Below are 20,930 nucleotides of genomic sequence, written 5' to 3'. Positions count from 1 at the left end.
TATAGGGGCTTTCTCTTGCTTTACTTTTTATTTATATTTTGTTTTTTGTCTTTCTTTCTTTCGTTTGCAATATGGTGGAAAAAAAATGTAGGCGTAGAGATGTGGAGGTACAGTTTGGCCAGCAGTAAAATAGAAACCAATTAGGAATGAATGAACAGACGGACTTCCACAAGAGTAACATGCGTATATGCACACATCTAATATATATATATATATATATATATATATATATATATATTTTTGCGGAAGTAAATATGCATGTGATTTCCTTTTATCTCTCCCTATCTCTCCTTTTTTTTACTATATTTCTGTATATGTCCCTTTTTTGTTTTTTTTCTTCTTCTGTCAAGTGAATGTGTGAGGTTTTCGTGCACCTTTTTTTTTTTATTATTTCCATTACCTTTCTCTTTGCTCTAGCGCTTAGTACTCCAGAAGATAGGAAGAGCAACGGAACAGCTGGGAAGTGTGAAGGTGAAGGAATAAACAGAAAATTTTCTAAAAAATAGAACAAAAGGAATGAAAAGAGTCTCCTTTATGATTTTCTAATGATAAGCCGTTTATTCAAACAAACAAACACACACGCAAGTAAGGCTCTAATTAGTGTAATGATCCACAATCCCTCTGTTTGTCTCTCCTTTTACTTTTTTGCGTAGGTTTTCTACCTATTCAATCATGTGAATATGTGTGTTTCATGTGTGCGTTTTTTTTTTTTGTTTTTTTTTTTCGTTTTTGTTTATATTTTGTTTTTCTTCTTTGAATCACTCACGTAGTTTTATTCCTCATGTTTACTCAAACACACGTGATTTGCTCTAATGATTTTTTTCTTTCTTTCTCTCCCTGTTTCACACATCCGGTACAAAATCCAATTGCCATATTAGCTTACATCCATACGTACATATATATATATATATATATATATATATATATATATATATATATACTCTTCATTATTAAGGGATATATTCTATCATCTCCCCCACCCCACAGAAAAAAAAAAAATGTCTGGTGTAAACGCAACCAACGTCAGTAAAATGAACACGGAATCTAACGATAAAAACGAAAACACACCTGAAATGCCTAAACTAATGGGTTTGTTAGCACCCGATGGTAGTGTAATTCCCCTCGGCCACCCCAATGCTCCACGGTTTAAGGAGGAACATATGTGCAAATGCCCTCCTATGCAGAATCCAATCTCAATAGCAACAGTTGCTCTATCCAGTACAGAAGAACAGAAGAAAAAGTAATGGAGAGGAATCGGGGTTTTTTTTTGTTTTGTTTTGGAGGAGATGAGATGGTAATATTATTATTCGGTTATCAAAAAAAAGGGGTTGAAAAGTACAGAAAGGAAAAAAGCCTGAATGTTTGTGTGATAATCACTTGGTTATGGGATTATGTGGAAAAGAGCATTCAATTTACTTTTTGTTCTTTTCATTGGGTAAATGAATCGTTAAGGTTTACAGGACTTGGGTAAGAGAAAAAAAAAACGGATGTCATTGAGAGGAAAGTTTCTCTCTCAGTATCCACATTGTATGCAATACTGTAGTATCAAAGTAGAGTTCCATATTGCTGATTTATTTCTGTGTTTTTGCGACACAAGTCAAGATGTTCTTATTTTTTTTTTGTGTGTGTGTCATCTCTCTTTTTCAATTGTATTTGTATACTTCTCTCTTTGGATGAATTTCTCTAATGTATCCGTGTGACCTTTTTTTTAGTTTTCGCTCTCTCTCTCTCTCTCTCTCTTTAAGCGTATATTTTCTTATATATATATATATATATATATTAGAGTCCCTCTGTCTCTCTACAAATAAGATAGAGTTAGAAAAGAAACGAAAGGTTGGTTAAAACGAAAACAAGAAAAAGGTAAAAAATACGTCTGCGTACTATTACCATTACTATAACCATTATTATTATTATTATTATTATCATTATTATATATATATGGTGCGAGTAAAGGCAAAGGCCCGTAAAGGCGATGAGGCCTTTGAGCAGCGCAAACAAAAAGTGGGCCGAAAGAAACTCGCCCCCGCCACCGCCACACGTGCCGAAGTTCACGCGCGAACATTACGCCTCACTGCCCCATCAGCGATCACCCGCGCCACATTAGAAGAACCGCCCGCAACAGGAAATGAACAGGGGAACCGCAAACAACAACAAAAAGAAGAAAAGAAAAGAGATAAAGCAACTGTGGTGGTTTCAGCAGAGCAATTGCATAGGGATTTTAAGGAACATTTGTGTGGGGCGCGGCATTATAAGAAAAGTGTGCGAGCGTCTGCCTTTACATCCCTCACGAGAAGTATTACGGCGAATTATGAGACCTTGAAGCTGGCGATCAATCAATCCTCACCTCTTACGGTATCATCTGCGGCAGGAAGGGTGGATGAGTTGTTGTTAAGTCCAGTGGAATTGTTATACGCCTTTACAAGTGCGTTAGATGCGATGACAGACACAGATGATGATGTTCGCCGTGCCGCACTGAACATGTTGCGTGTTATTCTACACCCACCATGTGAATACCCGCAGAATCGTGGAATTGTGAATGATCTAAATACATTTGATAAACATACAGTAGTAGTAGGAGGAGGAAGAAGAGATGGTGATCTAAATAGTGCGATGGCGTGCGATATGGAACGTATTCGGGCAGTAATGCGGGCGGTGGATGTGACGTTAACACATGCCATGGTTTCTGTTCGTCGCACCGGTGTTGAATTACTGCAACTTATCTTACAAGTCTGTCCAAGTGGCGTTCGTACGGTATTAAGTGAATCCGATGTATGGGTTAAAATGGTAATTCGTGTTTCAAATATTGTTATGCATAGCACTGGTGGTAGTAGTAACAGTAGTAATACGGTTATTGCAACGGCGATGAAGATGATTCAGGTAATTCCGGAAATGCTTGAGGCGATGCTGCAGCCATGTACATCTATAGAGTTAAGTAATAATAATAATAATTGTGGTGGTGTTGGTGGTGTTTCCTCTGCAGAGAATAATGATAATGAACAACAACAACAACAACAGCGAGAGGCTGTTCTTATGGAGATTGGTACGGCGCCTATGCGAATACTTGAACTCTTTGAGGAGTGTTCGCCAAAGTGGAGTATGGCGTGGAAGGAGTTAATGGAATTGCAGGCCGCCCTGTTCCGTGACTTGGAACGAGTGCATCGAGCTACAGCTATTGCACGTATATTTGCGTGTCTTTCCATGTTCCTACGAAAACACCATCTACTTAAACAACAGCATATGCAATTGTTGCGTCAACTTTTCACAGCAAAGGTTCCTTTTACAATGCGGGAATTAGTGGCGACTGCGGCTGTTGCCACTTCAGAGACAGTTCATAGTCCCAAGAGTAATACGACTAGTGGTAGTAGCACTAATACTAATACTACTGCTGTTATTATTAGTAATGGTAGTAAGTCTCGCTTAGAACTTGCTAATGCTATTGCAGATGCTTGTCTTCCTTTAGCGGCCTCTTCAGATGATGCATGGCAAATGCTGCGGGATTTCTTGTCTTTTACTATCCGTGATGGGAAAGATACAACAACAGCTACTACTAATACTAATACACGGGTGAATTATCATAATAGTGGGATAAGCAGCAGGACTGCTCTGCGAATGCTTGGTCCACTTCACACGCTGCGTGCCGCCGTTGTGCACTTCCCCAGTAGTCTTCTCCCACGATTGTTGTTTCTCGCCCCTCCACTCTTACAGTCTGTCACACGTGCCGCCAGCAATAATAATAATAATAATAATAATAATAATAATAATAATAATAATAATACAGAAGAAACAACATGGGTGAAGGTATTGTTGGCTACTGCTGATGTTCTCTCCGTCCTGCTCGCCTCACAGACGGCTGCCGCATCTCAGCAGGGATTGAAATTTCTGTGCGAGGCCGTATTGATTGTACCGCGGCTTCTCTTCGCACTTCGCACAAACACCGATCATGCAGTAGTGAATCGTATTGTATTTGCATTCCTCTTACCACTATGGCGAGTTGCGAGTAGTGGACATCCACTCTTAATGTGTATTCCATCTTCTTCTCTTTCTTCTTCTGCTGCTGTGCAGCTTCGTGCGATGCTGCCGTCGTTGTTTGAACTTCGCATGCCGGCAAAGGAGAAGTGCGATGAATGTGTAGTGCTAGACGGAGTACTGTGTTGTTGTGAGAAACGTACGGTGGAGCTGGCGGTGGATTTGCTGTTTTATTTAAATGGTGAAGTGCCACGTACTTGTGCGGCGTGTGTGCGTGCTGGTGTGGTATTTCCAGATCTCGCCAGCACTCTTCCATGTGCTTAAAAAGAGAGATAATAATAATAGTAAGGTGAAAGAAGAGATGTGTTTGTGTTTGTGTGTGTGTTTTTCGAGTAATCAAGGAATGAAGGATGGAAAAGAAAGAGAACATCGTTAATAAGAGAGAGAGAGAGAGAGAGACCATGTCAGGTTATCTTGATTTATCTCTTTTTGGTTGTTGTTTTTTTTCTCTTTTCCTTCCTTTTTTTTCTTTTCGTAAGTCTGGAGTTTTTTCTTGATTTTTATTTCTCACTGAAGATAATGTTTACTAGTGGAACCAGAGAGAATTGTTCTTCGTTAATCTTATTTATTAGCTTTAATATGTATTCTTCTTTATTTGTTTATTTATTTATTTGATACTTCTAATGACAGCACAGCCATTGTAGCTGCAGCATTATTACACTACCAACTCCAAAGGTGAAAATTATTTTGGTAGAGGGACAAAAAAGAAAAGTAAAAAAAAGAAAAAGAATAAAACAAAAAAGAAGTGTAGATTGGGGGTGACTCATTGCAATCCACATTAAATCAAAACCAAGAAAAATAGGGAAAATAGATTACAAAGAAAAAGAAACAAAAAAGAAAAAAACGTCAAAGGGTTTGTGAGAACTAAAATGAGTACAACCAATACAGATGCGGCGCAGAAGAAGGCGCAGGAGTTTCTTTCCAAAGATGCGATTGAGGAGCTGCGCAGTGTAACGGATAAAACGGGTTCCCGCGTGCGTCATGGATTATTACCGCGTGATCATCACACTGTGGATACCGAACATGAAAATAAAGTAAATGCGTATATTGCTGAAAGGCGAACATGGCGGAAGAATGTGTATGTTCTGCGTAACTTTGAGTACTGGAGATTGAGGGCGGAGTATTATCCATATATTGAGAGAAGTGATGCATACAGTGATAACTTTTTTATCCGCGGCATTACATGCCATCCGCGGCTTAGTGACTATCCTACTTGTCGTGCGGTAATACAGGATTATTTTATCTGTCGCGATAAGAATAAGGTAATGCAGGTGTTTAACATGTGTGCCCCACTTAAGGAACAGTTTTGTGCTTGCATTAATGAGGTATTTATAAAGAATCATGAACGGGGTGACAAGAAGTTTAACGCACGCAGAGAAGAGTATTTTGAGGAACAGCGGGGGAAGCGATTCGCCAAGTTGTTGAATCAAGCAGAGGAATCAATGGATCAGCGAAGAAAATTGCAAGATTGAGGAAATATTTTTTGAGAATTGTTGGTAGTTTATTGGTGTGGATGATTTAGTTGGTGCTGCTGCTGCTGCTGCTGTTAGTGTTGGTGTTGGTGTTGAAGGTGGAGAGGTGGATATAACAGAAAAAGAGTCTTCTTATTGATTCTGTTCTCTTATTATATTGTAACTCTTACCGTTAATAAAGTCTGCGGTGTTCATCCCATCCGTGTATTCCTTGTCGTTCTTCTGTACTTGACGTGTATTGTTCTTTTTTTTCCTTCTTTTGTGTATTGTATCTATTAAGAACGAGAGCACTCATCTGCAAAGATACAAAAAAAAAGCATTTTCTTCTTTTCCTTTAATCTAACGGGAAAACAATCAAAAAGAAGGAGTTAACCATAACAAGACGGAAAGAGAAATAACAGTCCACTATCAAACATACATACATACGTATATATATAAGTACAAAAAAAAAGTGTGGACACGTAAAAATGAAGTCTCCATTATCCTTTGCTCGTGTAGGAGAACTCGCTTGTCAGCGTGACACTTTTCTCCGTGAACTGTGCGCACGCGTCGTCTCGTGTAAGGCGGTTTCCCTTGATAAGACCCTCCGTGGTGGTAAGAACGACAACAGCAAGAAGAATAACAGCAATAATAATAATAATAATAATAATAATAATAATACAGGTGCTACATCCCAGTTCACAGATCCCCAATCGGCCTTTGATGTTATTCTCACAGATTCCGTTCTCTTCCCCGAAGGTGGTGGACAGCCGTGCGATTACGGTGAACTTATCTGCGATGAGGCGTCTGTTGCTCAACCACTGCCGGTGCGTCAAGTGCGCCGCGTTGGGGATGCGTGTGTGGTGCGAGTTCCCGCTGCTCTGCCCGTTGGGGCGGCGGTGCAACTCCGCGTGGATGATCGCCGGCGGCGGGACCACACCCAACACCACTCCGCCCAACATTTAATTACAGCGATGCTGCTGAGTCCCCGTGTGATGGGCGAGGGGCAGACACTTCCCACAATTGCGTGGGCCCTCGCCCATCCACACTGCCACGTGGTGCTGCCAACGGGAGTGCGGCTCACACCGGCAGTAGTGGCGCGAGTGGAGGCGGCGTGTAATGAGGCAATTGCACAATGCGTACCCGTGCAATGTGAAGTATTTCCGAGTAGAGAGGCGTATGTGGAGGCGCGTAAACTGCAGGAAGAGAAGAAGGAGGGAGAGGGAGATGTGAAAAACCCGCAGCGTGTTTCACGTGAAATTCCGCAGGATGTTACCGGACCAATTCGCATTATCACTATAGATGGTGTTGACAGTTGTACGTGTTGTGGAACACATGTGACGAATTTAGCGCAGTTGCAGATGATAAAGTTATTACATCAGGAAACAAAGGGAGATACGCTGAAACTCTTCTTTATCGCAGGTGATCGTGTGCGGGAGTACTTTTCAGATATGTACTTCCGTGAAAAGGAACTGATGAAGGAGATGGGCGGTGTTCGTCCAGAAGACTTTGTGGCAACTGCCATACGAAAAGGTAAAGACTTTGTGGATATGGAAAAGCGAGTAAAGAACTTAACCATGGAACTCATGAAGTTGGAGAGCGCAAGACTTATTCTAGAACTAACCCAATCATCAGAAAAAGGTGATGATGATCATATTCTTATGTATCGCCGCGATGACGTGGAGGCGGAGTTCTTTGCACAGTTACGAGATGCCATTCGTCAGACTTTCCCAGAGTGCCATGGTGTATTTGCCTGGCCAGCTTCCCCTTCAACTTCTTCAAATATAAAGAATGGACAATTTATGATATTTGGACCAACGGAGTGGGTGGATAAAGTGGCACCGGAAGTGTGTACGGCGTTGGAGGGACGAGGCGGGATGTCTAAGCATGGATACCGCGGCAAAGGCACACTGACGGGATGGGATAATCTTGTTAAGAAACTAAGTCCTTGCTAGGGCGTAACATTTGAAGGGAAATGGAAGAAAAGAGAAATGGGAAGGTTGTGTAACGGATGCGGTGTTTACAGGTTTCGTAATCTCTCTCTCTCTCTCTCTCTCTCTCTGTCCGTGTGTATTTGTGAGTTCTATTTCTTTTTGCGATCGGTTTTCTGTGAAATTAATTGGTTTGACTCGAATTTTTCTTTATTTCTCTCTCTCTCTTTCTATCTCTGTCTGTCTGGTTGACTAACTGATGTAATGACTGTAAAATAACCACAGCTTTATGTTGAATATTCTTTTCTTTTCATAATATTTATTTCTTCTTAGTGTATAGGAGGAGGTGGGGGGTTTTCGCGTCGTGGTATTTCCCCTTTACTCTTTTTTTCATTATTTATTTATTTTATTTACCTCTTTTTTTTTTTTTGTGTGTGTGTACGTGTATTTATATCTGAAATGACCGTTCAGGACGCTACCACCACCGGTACCACCGTAGGCGGAGGCGGAGGCGATATCAACCAAAAGAATAAGAACAGCAACCATGAGGATAATGATACTAATAATGATTTTGATGATGTTAATAATAGTAAAGATGATATAGTGACGCACGTCAAAACATCAACCATTTTTAGTATACCTATTGATATTATACGTGAGATTCTCTCATTTCTTCCTGCTTATTGCTTACTGCATACTGTGATACGTGTCTCATCATATCTGAAAGGTATCATACAAAACGATAGTTACTGGCAGAACCTCTGGACTACACGTCAAATAACATGCTTCTCTCACTATGTACAGCTTGCTAAACAATCAGAAGTAGGAGGAAGATATATACCCATTACCTTATCCACGTTATCTAGAGATCACAGTATTTTGCTTGCATCAGTCGTACCATCAAAAGTACCCAATATAAGTTTTTTGGAGCATAATAATAGTCTTATTAGACTCTCTAATGGTTATGATAGTAACGGTAATAGTGTTGTGACTCATATTAGTATTGCTTCTAGTCCCCTGTTGTTACTTTCAACTAGTGAGGACGCAGACTCTCTCACACAACTTCTCTCACACTTGGCAGGAACAGGTGTGGAAACAAAAAGACAAAAAACACAGAAACCAGAATCGGGTACACAAAGAGTAATCTCACTACGTAGAAAGTGTCGTAACGAATCGATACGACTTTCAAAGGCATTGTGTTTTCTTGAAAATAGTAAATCTTTAGGTTCGTCTAGACCCATAATTGATGATTTTCATACTCTACGATTATTTCTCTTTTCGCATGATCTTCCACCTCAACTTTCTCGTCGTGATGGTACACCAGAAGAGCATGAAGCGGCTTTATATGAGTTTATGAACGCCCTCGTATACGCCTGGAAGTGCTGTCATCCAGCGCATCAATTTATATCTACAACAAGAATGGGTTTGCCAATTCAACAAATGGAAGGAAACTCTACATTTATGATTCCATCAGAGGGAAGAGAAGAGGAGGAGGAGAGAGAAACAGAGGAAACACGATTGGGAATAACAGCAGTTGCAGTAATAACACCACCAACAAGAACAATGACGTATAATGATAATGGTGAAGAAGAAAAGGAAGATGATGGTGTTTTCTTTTCAGTTTCAGAGTATCTATCTATGCCGGTATCGTCGACATTAATGACATCTTCTAGACTAATTGTTATGCCTGGAACAAGTTCTGTGCGTCGTCTGCGCTTTTCTCTTAGTGATACCTTAATTTATCTCTTTTTGTTAGAACATGTTACTTTCTCTGATATTCACCAGCATGTCTGGAATGATGAGCGTAAGAATGCTATTTGCAGTCGTATTTTGAGTCCCACAGGACACGCGGTGGAACTTCGTTTCTTTACATCATCTCTAATTAGTGTGTATCCACGCTTCTTTGTAAAGATGGAGTTTACACAAGCTGATCTTCCACGCACACGTATTCAAAAAGTCTTTGAACAGCAACGAATTCACCCTTCTGGTCCCTTTTCATCATCATCTTCTTCTTCATTAGTGTCGGATGAGGATGAGGAGGATAACAATAGTCATAACAGTCATCATCACGGTAATCACAATAATGCCACTCTCGCCTCATTATTCTTTGGTGGATATGGACGAGTTGAAGTGGATATTCCTCCCACCGTTGCATGGGATAACTTTGTGCGACTGCGCAGTGCACTCGGTCTTGATGAATCGTTTCCAATGCAATTGTTGTGGAATGTTGTGGTCTTTGCGGCTGGCGCTGGTGGGGATATTCTGCAGCAGCAAAAGTCCTCTTTTGTGGAGTATTATCAGACATCCTTTACAGCCGCCTTTACGAAGGGATTTCCTAGTACTGCCGAACCCAGTGTATGAAATGAGAGTAGTCTAAATAATAATAATAATAATAATAATAATAATAATAATAATAAGAATAAGAAGAAGAAGAAGAAGAAGAAAAGTACACAGAGTTAAGGTGCGAAGAAATGAAGAGAAGAGTTATGGGACCCTTTAGGGGGTTTTGTTGTTGTTTTTTTATACAAGAAGAAGGAGTTCAAAGAAGGAATGATAAAATGTGACTGCTTTCTATAGACTTGTGTGTCTCTGTTTCTCTGTCTGTGTGTGTATGGTATGTATCTATTGATACATGTCTGAAGTGTAATATAATTCAAAAGTCATTCACAGAAGAGAGGGTATTTTGCAAATTATAATTTCTTTTTTTTTTTCCTTCTTCTCTTTTAACCCTATTCATTCTCACATGTATTCTCAATAATTACAATGTATTTCTACAGCAACAAAAAAACAAAAGAGGGTGGGAGTGGAAGTGACCCATAAACAAATATACAAAAAGAAAACGAAAAAATAATTTAAAGTAAATACACCCCGATGCGAAGATGTGGCAAGTGTGAATCCTTCATGAATAAAATGTTCTGTGTTTCCTCACATCATTGGCAATATAGACATAATAATAATAATAACAAAAACACCAACTATTACTATTACAGCAGCAGTAATAGTAATAGTAATAGTAATATGGGTAATGAGAAGAAGGAGGAAACAGACGGGGATACTCTAACCATGTCCCTTCTTCGCATTGCGGCATACGGTAAAGATACATCTAAAACGAAACCTATCGTAACAAAGGCAGAAACAACAACAAAAGGAGTGAGTGCCTCACCTCACGTAACACAGCAACTTCTACGTGTATTACTACTAAATAAACGACAACAATCTCTTGCGAAACATCAACAAGGTAATGCAGAAGGAACATTATCAGATCTCAAGAAATCAACTGTAGAAGAAGTAGAAGTAACAGGATCTACACCTTCTAGTCCCCCTGTGATTTCTCCCAAACAAATGGGTTCATGGTATACGGCATTTTCTCTTTTTAGTGATGTTGTACAGCATCATGCTGTCTTGCCTTCTATTGAACACATAAATGTGTTATTAGGTATAACTGTTCGAGAGCAATGTTGGCAACAAAAAGAACAAGTAGAGGCATTTGTAGAGAAACTTCTTCTTTCTACACATATTATGCGTAGTGAGAAAAAGACTCAGTATGATGATAATGGCCTTGCTGTTGCTAGTGATGGTAATAGTGATAGTGGAGAAGAGAAAACTCTCACGGACTTGGTTTGCGCACTACAGCCGACAACAGAAACGTATGATTGGCTTATGACCGCTGCGATTTCTCAAAAACATTGGGAAGAAGCATTAATGTACTTTCAGGACGCCCGTGATGAGTATCTGGCAGTCTCTGATGTTTCCCTTCGATTATTACTTGAGGCATATCGTATGGCTGGATTATATTCCACTATTGCGATACGTGGGAAGGGAAATCCTACACCATTGTTGGCATTACGAACAGATCAACGAGGTCCTATGCTTCGTCGTGCAGCAGAAACTACAACTTCTGTTACTTATTCTTCTTATGCTTCTTCTTCTTCTTCTATTGTATCTCATTCTAGAGAGAATAAACCGGGGGAAGTACGTTTTATGTGGGAATTAGCTCTTATGGTGTTTTCCTCCTTTCGACATCGTGTACGGGAGAGTAGTACAATGGCATTATTTATATTAATGATGGCAGAAGCGGGTCAACATCAAGTAGTGTTAGATACCTATCGTGATTGTATACGTAGTCTACCCCTTGGTGAGGAGGTTATGATGCTTGTAAGTAACTCTGCACGCGAGCTTGGGGATTGGAATATGTGTTTATCTCTACTTCAGCAAGTAACTACATCACACACAACTGTAGATCAAATACTTATTTTCTCTATATTAGAAGATACCTTATATGTACTTCGAAGAACACAACAGTATAAGAAGATTCTACAATTACATGCGGAGTTGTCATTTCTTGTATGGTCTCCTCGTGCTCAACTCGTAGTGGCACAGGCCGCTATGGCTCAGAGAGATCTCCCATTACTTATTAGACTTCTTGAAGAAGCAATGGCAGTTTCAGTAGTATCAGAAGAGGAATATGAAAAAGAGGATACTAACAATAATAATTATTATTATTATTATTATTATTATTATTATTACAATAGTCCTAATGATGGTGATAGAGATCCATCCTTTACTATGGGTGAGGTTACTCATCAAACTTTTTGGGAAAAAGGTTCATTAACTCGATTGGTGTCTATCCCATTAGAAATGTATGATGTAGTGCTTCGTGCAATTCAAGTTGAACTTATTCACCGTCACTTTTATACAGAATATGCTAATTCTTCAGTATCAACAATATCACGGCAAAGTACATTTCAAGATCTCTCTGCATTATCTATATTTGTCTATGAACAATTCCTCCATGTTGCAAAGCGTCAACTACGTGTACATGAAAAGAAGAATCTTTCTGAAACCTCTCTCTCTGTTTATGCCCCACTTCTTCGTTTATTAGAGTCCTCCAGTGAGAAGACTGATGGTACAAGTTACTGTACAAATCAAAGTTTTCAGTCAACATGGGAGACAGCTCTCTCATATGTGTCACTTATTCGTAAACCTGATGCCGTTGTATTAACTCTTGTTTCTCATATACTATATAAACATCATCAATGGGAAGCGGCTATGACTGTTATGGCATCTGTTATAAACGACGAGGAAACAAGATGGTATGCTGCAGCTGTGACAGCAACGGCGGCATTACGTCCTGATGAAACTAAAATTACTGGATCTAATGAAATGATAGAATCCAGGCGTTTTAACTGTACATCCGTAACAGCAGTGGCGATTCGTTATGTTGTGTGGAGTGCATCGCGTAAGCCTTCAGCTGCATTACATCTTATACAATACGCCTTTGCACGTGGATGGATTGATAGTACAATGGCTTTGCAATTACTTGAAGGTATTAGGCACGAGGCAGATAGTGTACATCATCGAAGATTAAATGATGCTAATAGTGACGGTGATAATAATAATAATAATAATAATAATAATAATAATAATAATAATAATAATAACAGTGTTGATGCTACTAGAACTAGTAGTGATGGTGATGATGCACTGTTATTGTACTCTCCTCTTGATGCTGTTCGAGCTCTCATAGAACTCATTTCTCTCTATAATGGAAGTAGTGGTTCAGTATCTTTGAGACCTCTCTTATTTGATGCGATGCAGCTTTTACAATTACTTCAAACACAGACAGAACCACCTACCGCTGCCTTTTATGCCTTACATAGACGTCTTGGTGGGATTTTTTCAGAATTAACGTCAGGAAATTGGAAGGATCAACAGCGGTGTGAAGCTGAATTAGCGGTGTTAGCCGGATTACATGCTGTATGGCAACAGATAAGTATATCACATGTAAGTCGATGGACATTATGGCAAGAATGCCTGCATTCCCTACACTGGCTTCACACACCATTATTAGTAGTACCTCATCATCATAGTAATTATGTAATACAGGCTAATGAAGCCACACTTCGAGTCTTACGTGCTTTTGTACGGCGTTGTGATCGTCCAGAAGGACCATTTGTGGAAGGTGTTATTATAAATTGGTTGTTAGCGAAAGCCTCTCCATCGTGTGTGGAGAGACTCTTATCATTATTTGATACTCCCATCACTATTGCAAATCGTGTGATGTGGACCGCACTGGAATTATTGTTAGATGCCTTTGTGTGGAGTAGTCGTCATCGCAGAAAATGTTTACTGCGACACCTTCTGCATCTCCTGCAGCCACTTTTATCACGAATTGTTCAGATGGATATAAACACGTTTGCTGAAATGCAGAGTTCTGTACGTTCAGATACGTTAACCGCAATGATAGTGGTAGTGCAGTGTATGACGAGTGGTCCGCATGAGGAGGTTTTGCGTGATTGGCCGTTGATACAACAGTTACTATTGCAGTTAATTCAAACATGTGAGTTTACATCCATTAGGAATGAATTAGGAAGTGTAAGTATACTTGCAGAGGGTTTAGCCGCCGTTTTGGATAAGTTACGTCGTACATTTCATTTTCTTATTATGAAAATATCACTAGATGCTCATCGTCAAGAGAGTGCTGGGATGAGCCCTCTTAACGGTAAAGGTCTTGGAAACGGTATGGAAAAAGAAGTTGAAAACTCAGTATTAGCATACATGGATATTTGTGAAACCTTTATACAACGAATTTTTACTTGTGTGAGTAGTAGTGATATGGTACAAGAAAGAAAAAACGATGGTGTTAACAAAAGTATTGAAAAAGTTTTAAACTGTATTTGGGATGTTAACTACACATTATATGTATGGTATACATCCTTTGCTTTTTCTGAGTGTGGGAAAAGTATGTTAAAACGTATTCAAGCTCGTTATCGCTGGTTATTGTGTTCACAGGTTTCACTATTACCTGCTTTCTATACAACACCGCAGCTTATAGAACGGTGGTTAATTGTTATGAGCAGTAATACTGATATCGTCAAGAGAAAAAGAGAAACAATTAGAAAGACTGGGAGTGGGAAGAACTCTGCAGTCACATTAGTAAATGATATTACAACCTTAGAGGCATGGCAGGGGTGTCATTCCATGGCTTTTTTGCATGGAAAAACATTACAACAATTTATACTTCCACTTGTACTGGAGGCGATTCATAATATCACAGTTGTAGTTTCCACTCGCTTTTCCATCGATTCTCTCTCTTCTACGTGCACAACTACTACAACTACTACAAAAACAAAACCAACAATACCATTAACAGGGTCTACAACTTACATGCGGAAGAAACTTCCTTCAATTGGTAATGGTTTCTCCCCACAATCTCTCTTTACAGATCACATGAATGTTGTTACACCGTCTCAGTTGCAAGTTATGCAAGAAGCCGGCTGTACTCTTATTTATCTCCTGTTGTGTGAAGGACAGGCAGAGTTACCGCAGATGATGTATAAAGTGATGTCATGGTCATTATGTCCACGTGCATTATTAACTTCTATCATGGAAGCCGTGCAATCCACATCGCGTGAGGCGTTAGAAGCCGCATGGTCCTCTTCTACACTTGTGAATGTATTTGATATATTAGCCCTACAGCAACACTATTGGGTATCCGTAGGAATAGTGAATAAATTAGAAGAGAGTCAAGCAGCGGCATTAGTGCGACTTTTAACTACATCTCCTGTTATTCGCTCCATTGCTCGTGTGGATGAGGCGATATGTACATCTGCGCTACTGGCGTTAGCGGTAATGGATGTAAAAGGAGAGAAAGAAAATGCGGTGAGTATGCGAGAGACTATGTGTAGACTCCTTTCCGCCTTTCCAAAGATTTTGGAGAAGAAAGTACTGCGATTATTATTACTTCAATCACAGTTATATGCATCTCAATTAGGTGTGATAGATGTAATTGTACAGCACCTGGTATCTGAAGTTAGTAGTAGTAAAAGATCTTTCTCTTTTTACAGTCCTGCATTAATGCGAGCCTCATTTAAGTGGATTTTACTCCGTCATACATCTATAACGGAGCAATACACATCTAATACAGACCTAGCGCAATACATTTTTTCAGAAATGATGTACTCGTATAACGCAAATCCCTCAAATGATAGTTCTGGGATGGATGCGATACAGGAGAAATTCTCTACTGCCTTTTTGAAGTTTAAACCCTTAAGAAAAGATGGAATCTTACATGCATTTCCTTTTAGAAAAGTATTGGGATGGGAACAAGTGTGTCAATTACTTTCGGATGCACGTCGAGCTGAAACGCCAAATGTTGATATAAATGGTGTATTTTTTGCAGTAATGGAATTATACAAATCTTATATACCGCGTAAATGGAGAGATGAATTTATTACGCATCTCATGGAACGAGAGAAACGTAATCGTTCTTGTAGTGATGGTAGTCATTCTCATACTTCCTTAATGGATAAACTTGTGGAACAAGTTACATGTACATTTTCACTATGGGATTCAATCTTTTCAAATGAGTCAGTAGATTTATTAAAACTTGAACGACTTGGTGAAAAGGTGTTGGGGGTTCTTCTTAATACCACAACAAGTGAAAATGAGAAAGAAACACACGTTGATGTGTGGAAATCTGTATTTGCTCTTCTTCAGCAGATACTTCAAAATCGTACTTTGGTACAAGAAAAATATGTCATGAAAACATTACAAGGATTCAATTCCCTAAGTTGTTTAATGATTGAACGTTTTATTGTAAAACTGCTCCAGTACGGTTTACGAGATTCCTCAACACCAGAGAATAATAAACTTTGGAAAAATGATCTCTCATTCGTGGTTTCTTCGTTATTATTACTGATGGAATTATCAAAACCTGGCTTTGGTGTATATATTGCTCTTCACAGATTGTATGATGAAGTCCTTATGCATGAAGGGGATTTCCACAATAATACAGGCAAATCTATTTTCACATTACAGAAGGATAGGTATCGATCTCTTCTTGGGAGTGAGGTGCAGTTTTTAATGATACCACAGTTAATGGATAATAATGATGATGATGATTATTATTATTACTATAACTATGGTAGAAGGAATAGTAGTAGTAGTAGTATTAGCAATGGAAGTGGAAAAGTGTGGAATGCCCTCGCTAAAACAGATGCGATGGTTAATCTTCTTTTTCGTTTCATCTGCACAACAACTACACTCTGTGTGGTATCAAGCAAAGAAATCACTATCTATGAAGAAAAAAAAAAGAAAAAGAAGAAGGAAGAGGAAGAAGAAAAGGAGTTTCTACAACGTCTACTCGGTCTCTGTGGGCGGCGTGTTGCCTCCTCCGTACTTCTTCTCTTCTCATCTGAAGTGAAGGAGATGTGCCATTCACTGCAGGAGGTGTATATAAGTAATGTGAAAAGCACAGTTGGACATTTGGTGCAATCCGCACTTTTAATGGGTGCGTGGAGAGATATTTATTGGTTAGCATTACATTTGTTTACTTCGCTAGAAACAGGATTGTGTCGCTGGAAAGAAGAAGAAGAAAGAAAAAAAGAAGAAGAACAAGATGAGTTTATTTCTTCACTCTTGTGGGTTATTGGGTTATTACCATCCATGGTGGCTGCTTCTCTGTGTACGAGCAGTAGTCTGCAATCGCAGATTAATGCACTGGTGGAGGCTTTACCACAGCCACTCTTACAAGAGCTCTTCTCACGTGGTATCATGGTTATGGATTATGATTATGATGCTAACACTATTAATATTAATAATAATAATAATAATAATAATAATAATAATAATAATAATAATAATAATAATAGTGAAGCGCAACGAGGAGTTCTTTACCGATTTCTTGTAAAGCTTCAACAAAAGATTTTGTTAAGGGCGGAAAATGTACTGCGAATAAGGGGAAAACGAGCGATATCTAATTTTGAACGTATCTCACTATTACAACCGCTGGTACAATTGGGGATGTTATTAAAGGTACAAAGTGCAGATGATGTTCAAATGGCAAACCTACGTATGTCATTCTTCTTTTTCCTCACAGATGATCACTGGTTGAAACTGGTGGAAGCTGTAAGAGAAGAATCTAAACGAAATTGTAAATCATATATTCCTCAGAAAACCGATACAAGGATGATAATTTCATCAAACATAATAACTTGGGAACAGGCTGTAGCGTTACTATGGAATTCAGATCAAGACGTTAGTCAATCCCTTTCTGAAGAACAAGGGTATAAAAGTAAAGGTATTACTGGAAAACATCGACATGTACGAAATGCTCTACACGTTTTACATACTTCAATTTTATCAGAAAAAGTACCGTGGCAAGTTTCTTTGGAACTTTTTTTACGAAAAGATGGTCCACCGCATACAACACTTGTGATTCCAACTTTTTACTCTGAAATTGTGATTCAGCATTCTCCTTCCTGGACAGACGCGTTGTCTCTCTTTGAACATTCGCTTTCAAAAGTAACATATCCCACTAAAGTGCAACAGTTTTTAGCGCATTTAATACTTCATCGTATGCGAACTGATCCTTTATGGAGTAAGATGGAAGGAGGAGTATCATCACATTATAATAATACAAATGGAAGAAGTACTAGTGCTGGGATAGCTGGAGGATTACTTTCTTGGAAAGTTGCCTCTTCCTTCTGTCATCAGTTAACTCAAAACGCAGCATCTCCACCGTTACCACAGCGAAATATGCTTGAGATTTTACGTCATTGTGTATTTGAACCTTCTGTTGCATTATCAATGTATGAGGAGTATTGGAAACAAGGATACCGTCGTACAGAAGGTGTAAATGCTTTTCTATCCCTCCTTCGAGCAGCCCGTTTAGCCAGGAATGAGGAACTGGCATTAAAGGCCATATGGGATTATATTCAGTGCTGTGATGGTCAAGATGGAGTTAAAAGTGAAACTCATTGCGAGCCTATTAGGCATTACATGTTCACTGCAGAAGGAAACGCGACTCTTTGTCGTTCCTTTGTGCAAATGTGTATAAGTGGCGTGGTTTCACCTCAGGCAGCAGCGGAAGTAGCAGCGGCACTAAAAAAGCGAGGCCGTATTGGTGAGGTTGAAGAGGAATTATTAGTAATTCGATCAAAAGCTGGAAATCAACACCGTAACTCCTAATACCCTCCGTAATGAGAGAGAGAGAGAGAGAAAAAAAAAAAAGAAAGGGGTAAAGGGTACTCTTGAAGAATTATTGCTTGAATTGGTGTTTATTATTATTATTTTTTAATATTATTTTATTTTATTTATTCTTGCTTCTCTTTGTTTCTCTAATTATCTATACATATGCTATTTTATGTTTCACATCCTCTTTTTTTTCCCCTTTTGATGGATACACTCTTTGTTAATTCGCTCTCCTATGTTTGTATTTTGTTTTGTTATTTTTTGAGTTTTTCTTTTTCACTCTCTTTATCTATCTATCGTCTCTTTTTTTTCTCTCTCTCTCTCGTTTTCTTTATATATATATATATATATATATATTAGTTTTCAGTGAATGTGGAAACGATGTTGGCGGTTGCTTGGCTCCACAAACCGCTATACGGATGGTTCAGGACGTCGCTTAGATTCCTCTGAAATTCCCAGTGATTTATATCTGCAACCCATTAGCAATCGTGCCTATCCTCTGCAGGGAGAACACTGGCAGCCTGTTGTTGTGAATGAACCTTCACCCCACAAGGGTAATGTGATCATCTCAGGTGCTGGAGTTGTGGGAATGACCACTGCGGCGTTATTTGCGCTTAGAGGTTGGCATACAACAGTTATTGAGCAGTACCCATCTGTGCTAGAACTACCACGTGGTGGTATGAGTTTATCATCTTTGCAGGATAATAATAATAATAATAATAATAATAGGAAAGACGAAGGAGGAAGAAATATATTGTGGTCTCGTTGGGGTCCTTATGTGGGTTTACAACATGCCCTTGTTACTCGTCGGGCTATGGATGCATTAGAGGCTGCAGGTCTTCGCATTAACGAATTAAAGCAATGTGGAGTTCCTGTATTGGGTGTAATGGATCACCCTGGGGCATACAATAGTTGGCTTACACGTGGATTAACCGAATTACACCCATTCGCTCTCAAGATGCTTTCAGTGAATTTATTAACTCTTCGTCAAGTCCTGGAGCAGCATGTACACACGTTACCTACTGGAAACTGTCGTCTTTTTCACGAACATGTGGTAGAGGCGGTGTATCCGCTAAAGCAACAACTTGTTGTAAAACCTATAAAGGAAAGTTATTTGTACAAGAAACAAGCCCAGGAGGGGGTGAATGATGATGTGCATGAAAGTAGTAGTACGAATAATAATAATAATAATAATAATAATAATAATAATAATAATAGTAATAATGGTACTGTAGGTAAAGATCTTGAGAGGTGGTGGGATCGTCGTTTGGAGACAAGTCTTACACTTCATCCTCTTAAGTGGGAAAGAAAGTTTGAAAGTCAGGCAGTTAATTATGATCTCCTTGTATCTGCAGAAGGGGCGGATTCGCGTCTGCGTGATCTCATTGATGTAGAAGGATTTGCCGCAGATATTGATTTCGCCGTGCGATGGTTTCTTCTTAAGAGTAAACGACTCAGTCACTCCCACATACACCGCTGGCTACAGAAACGAATAAACCCTGTAGTACAGTATGAAGTATGTTCACCATACCAAGTTCCCCTAGCCCTCGCCTTCCCACGAAGAACACCAGAAGGTGAAGAAGACAAAAAGAGTGGTAATAGTAGTAGTAGTAGTAGTAGTAATAGTTTTGCTCTTATGGTGTATGCTCCAACTGGTGATCTTGAACGACTTTCCGATAAAGAAATTGTACGTGATTTTTGTCCTGATCTTGGAGAAAATGATGACACATGTGAATTTTTCTCCTTCACACGGATTCCCACACCCTATCCAACTGTTTTCTGCGAAAATTTATTTAATAGTGTAGGTCTTCCTTCTGCAGTCGTTATTGGTGATGCAGCTCATACATGTAATCCTTTTTGGCTTCAGGGATTAGCTATGGGACTTGAGGATGGTGTTAATCTTTTGAATCAGGTAGACGCCTACTCAAAACATTTCTATGATGCTATTAAACAGTACAGTCAAGAGCGTGGTTGTAGTGGAGATGCATTGCGGGAAATAACAGATCGATGTTTGTATTATGAACGTAAGAAGCACGTTAATCCATTTGTACGTTTTCAAAATAGCTATCAGCATGTAATGAACGTTATTTCTCCACGATTCTTTAACGAGTATTACTCTGGTGCATCTGTAAATCATGTTTACTCTAAAAGCTTAGAAATCATGCTGAATGGTCGGGGATACACCTCGTATGAGTACGCTGAAAAGCAGCAAGCAAAACATCGTTCATTCTTTCATTTAGGTAGGGTGTACACATAGATTTTATTGTTATCGTCACTATCATTCTCTCTCTCTCTCTGTATATGTATATGTACGTTCTCGTACCAATTTTTTTAGTTTTGGGGGGGATTTTACCACAATTAATGCCCCTGTATTTTTGGTGCATTCAGTATTGTAGTGAACTCTTTGCATTTTCTTTTTGTTGTTGTTGAAAAAAAAACACGTTGACATGACAATATAATAATAATAATAATAAATTACTTTACTACTTTTCTCTTTTACCCTCTTGTTATCCTCTATGCATCTGATCTAAAGCGTTTTTTTTTTGTT

The 20,930-nt window shown here is 39.1% G+C and overlaps 7 protein-coding genes across 8 annotated transcripts; all 7 read left to right on the top strand.

Annotated features, from left to right (window-relative positions):
* Window positions 1-998: 998 nt before the first annotated feature.
* LSM04_007966 (uncharacterized protein) lies at window positions 999-1,244 on the top strand (the record flags this gene model as incomplete). Its single annotated transcript, XM_067332604.1, has 1 exon — window positions 999-1,244. The coding sequence occupies one exon, from the start codon at window positions 999-1,001 to the stop codon at window positions 1,242-1,244; it is 246 nt and encodes an 81-aa protein (XP_067194415.1).
* A 694-nt stretch (window positions 1,245-1,938) lies between these two features.
* Window positions 1,939-4,290, top strand: LSM04_009560 (uncharacterized protein; the record flags this gene model as incomplete). Its single annotated transcript, XM_067332592.1, has 1 exon — window positions 1,939-4,290. The coding sequence occupies one exon, from the start codon at window positions 1,939-1,941 to the stop codon at window positions 4,288-4,290; it is 2,352 nt and encodes a 783-aa protein (XP_067194441.1).
* Window positions 4,291-4,895: 605 nt separating this feature from the next.
* LSM04_000497 (Cytochrome c oxidase biogenesis protein Cmc1-like) lies at window positions 4,896-5,498 on the top strand (the record flags this gene model as incomplete). Its single annotated transcript, XM_067332581.1, has 1 exon — window positions 4,896-5,498. The coding sequence occupies one exon, from the start codon at window positions 4,896-4,898 to the stop codon at window positions 5,496-5,498; it is 603 nt and encodes a 200-aa protein (XP_067194245.1).
* Window positions 5,499-5,965: 467 nt separating this feature from the next.
* On the top strand, window positions 5,966-7,432 carry LSM04_000138 (Threonyl/alanyl tRNA synthetase; the record flags this gene model as incomplete). Its single annotated transcript, XM_067332570.1, has 1 exon — window positions 5,966-7,432. The coding sequence occupies one exon, from the start codon at window positions 5,966-5,968 to the stop codon at window positions 7,430-7,432; it is 1,467 nt and encodes a 488-aa protein (XP_067194237.1).
* A 435-nt stretch (window positions 7,433-7,867) lies between these two features.
* Window positions 7,868-9,769, top strand: LSM04_001993 (uncharacterized protein; the record flags this gene model as incomplete). The annotated part of the gene is made up of 1 exon (XM_067332559.1): window positions 7,868-9,769. The coding sequence occupies one exon, from the start codon at window positions 7,868-7,870 to the stop codon at window positions 9,767-9,769; it is 1,902 nt and encodes a 633-aa protein (XP_067194285.1).
* A 510-nt stretch (window positions 9,770-10,279) lies between these two features.
* On the top strand, window positions 10,280-18,379 carry LSM04_000521 (uncharacterized protein; the record flags this gene model as incomplete). Of its 2 annotated transcripts, none has more annotated exons than XM_067332546.1 (1): window positions 10,280-18,379. In XM_067332546.1, the coding sequence occupies one exon, from the start codon at window positions 10,280-10,282 to the stop codon at window positions 18,377-18,379; it is 8,100 nt and encodes a 2,699-aa protein (XP_067194247.1). The 2 variants fall into 2 exon arrangements, with proteins under 2 accessions (XP_067194247.1, XP_067194246.1); XM_067332545.1 differs by having other exon boundaries at window positions 12,572-18,379.
* Window positions 18,380-18,752: 373 nt separating this feature from the next.
* On the top strand, window positions 18,753-20,639 carry LSM04_004534 (uncharacterized protein; the record flags this gene model as incomplete). The annotated part of the gene is made up of 1 exon (XM_067332534.1): window positions 18,753-20,639. One exon carries the CDS (start codon window positions 18,753-18,755, stop codon window positions 20,637-20,639), a length of 1,887 nt encoding a protein of 628 aa, XP_067194338.1.
* Between the last annotated feature and the right edge of the window lie 291 nt (window positions 20,640-20,930).

This window comes from Trypanosoma melophagium, assembly GCF_022059095.1.
Source record: "Trypanosoma melophagium isolate St. Kilda chromosome Unknown ctg12segment0, whole genome shotgun sequence".
Taxonomy (NCBI): domain Eukaryota; phylum Euglenozoa; class Kinetoplastea; order Trypanosomatida; family Trypanosomatidae; genus Trypanosoma; species Trypanosoma melophagium.
This window is presented reverse-complemented; position numbering and strand designations above follow the sequence as displayed.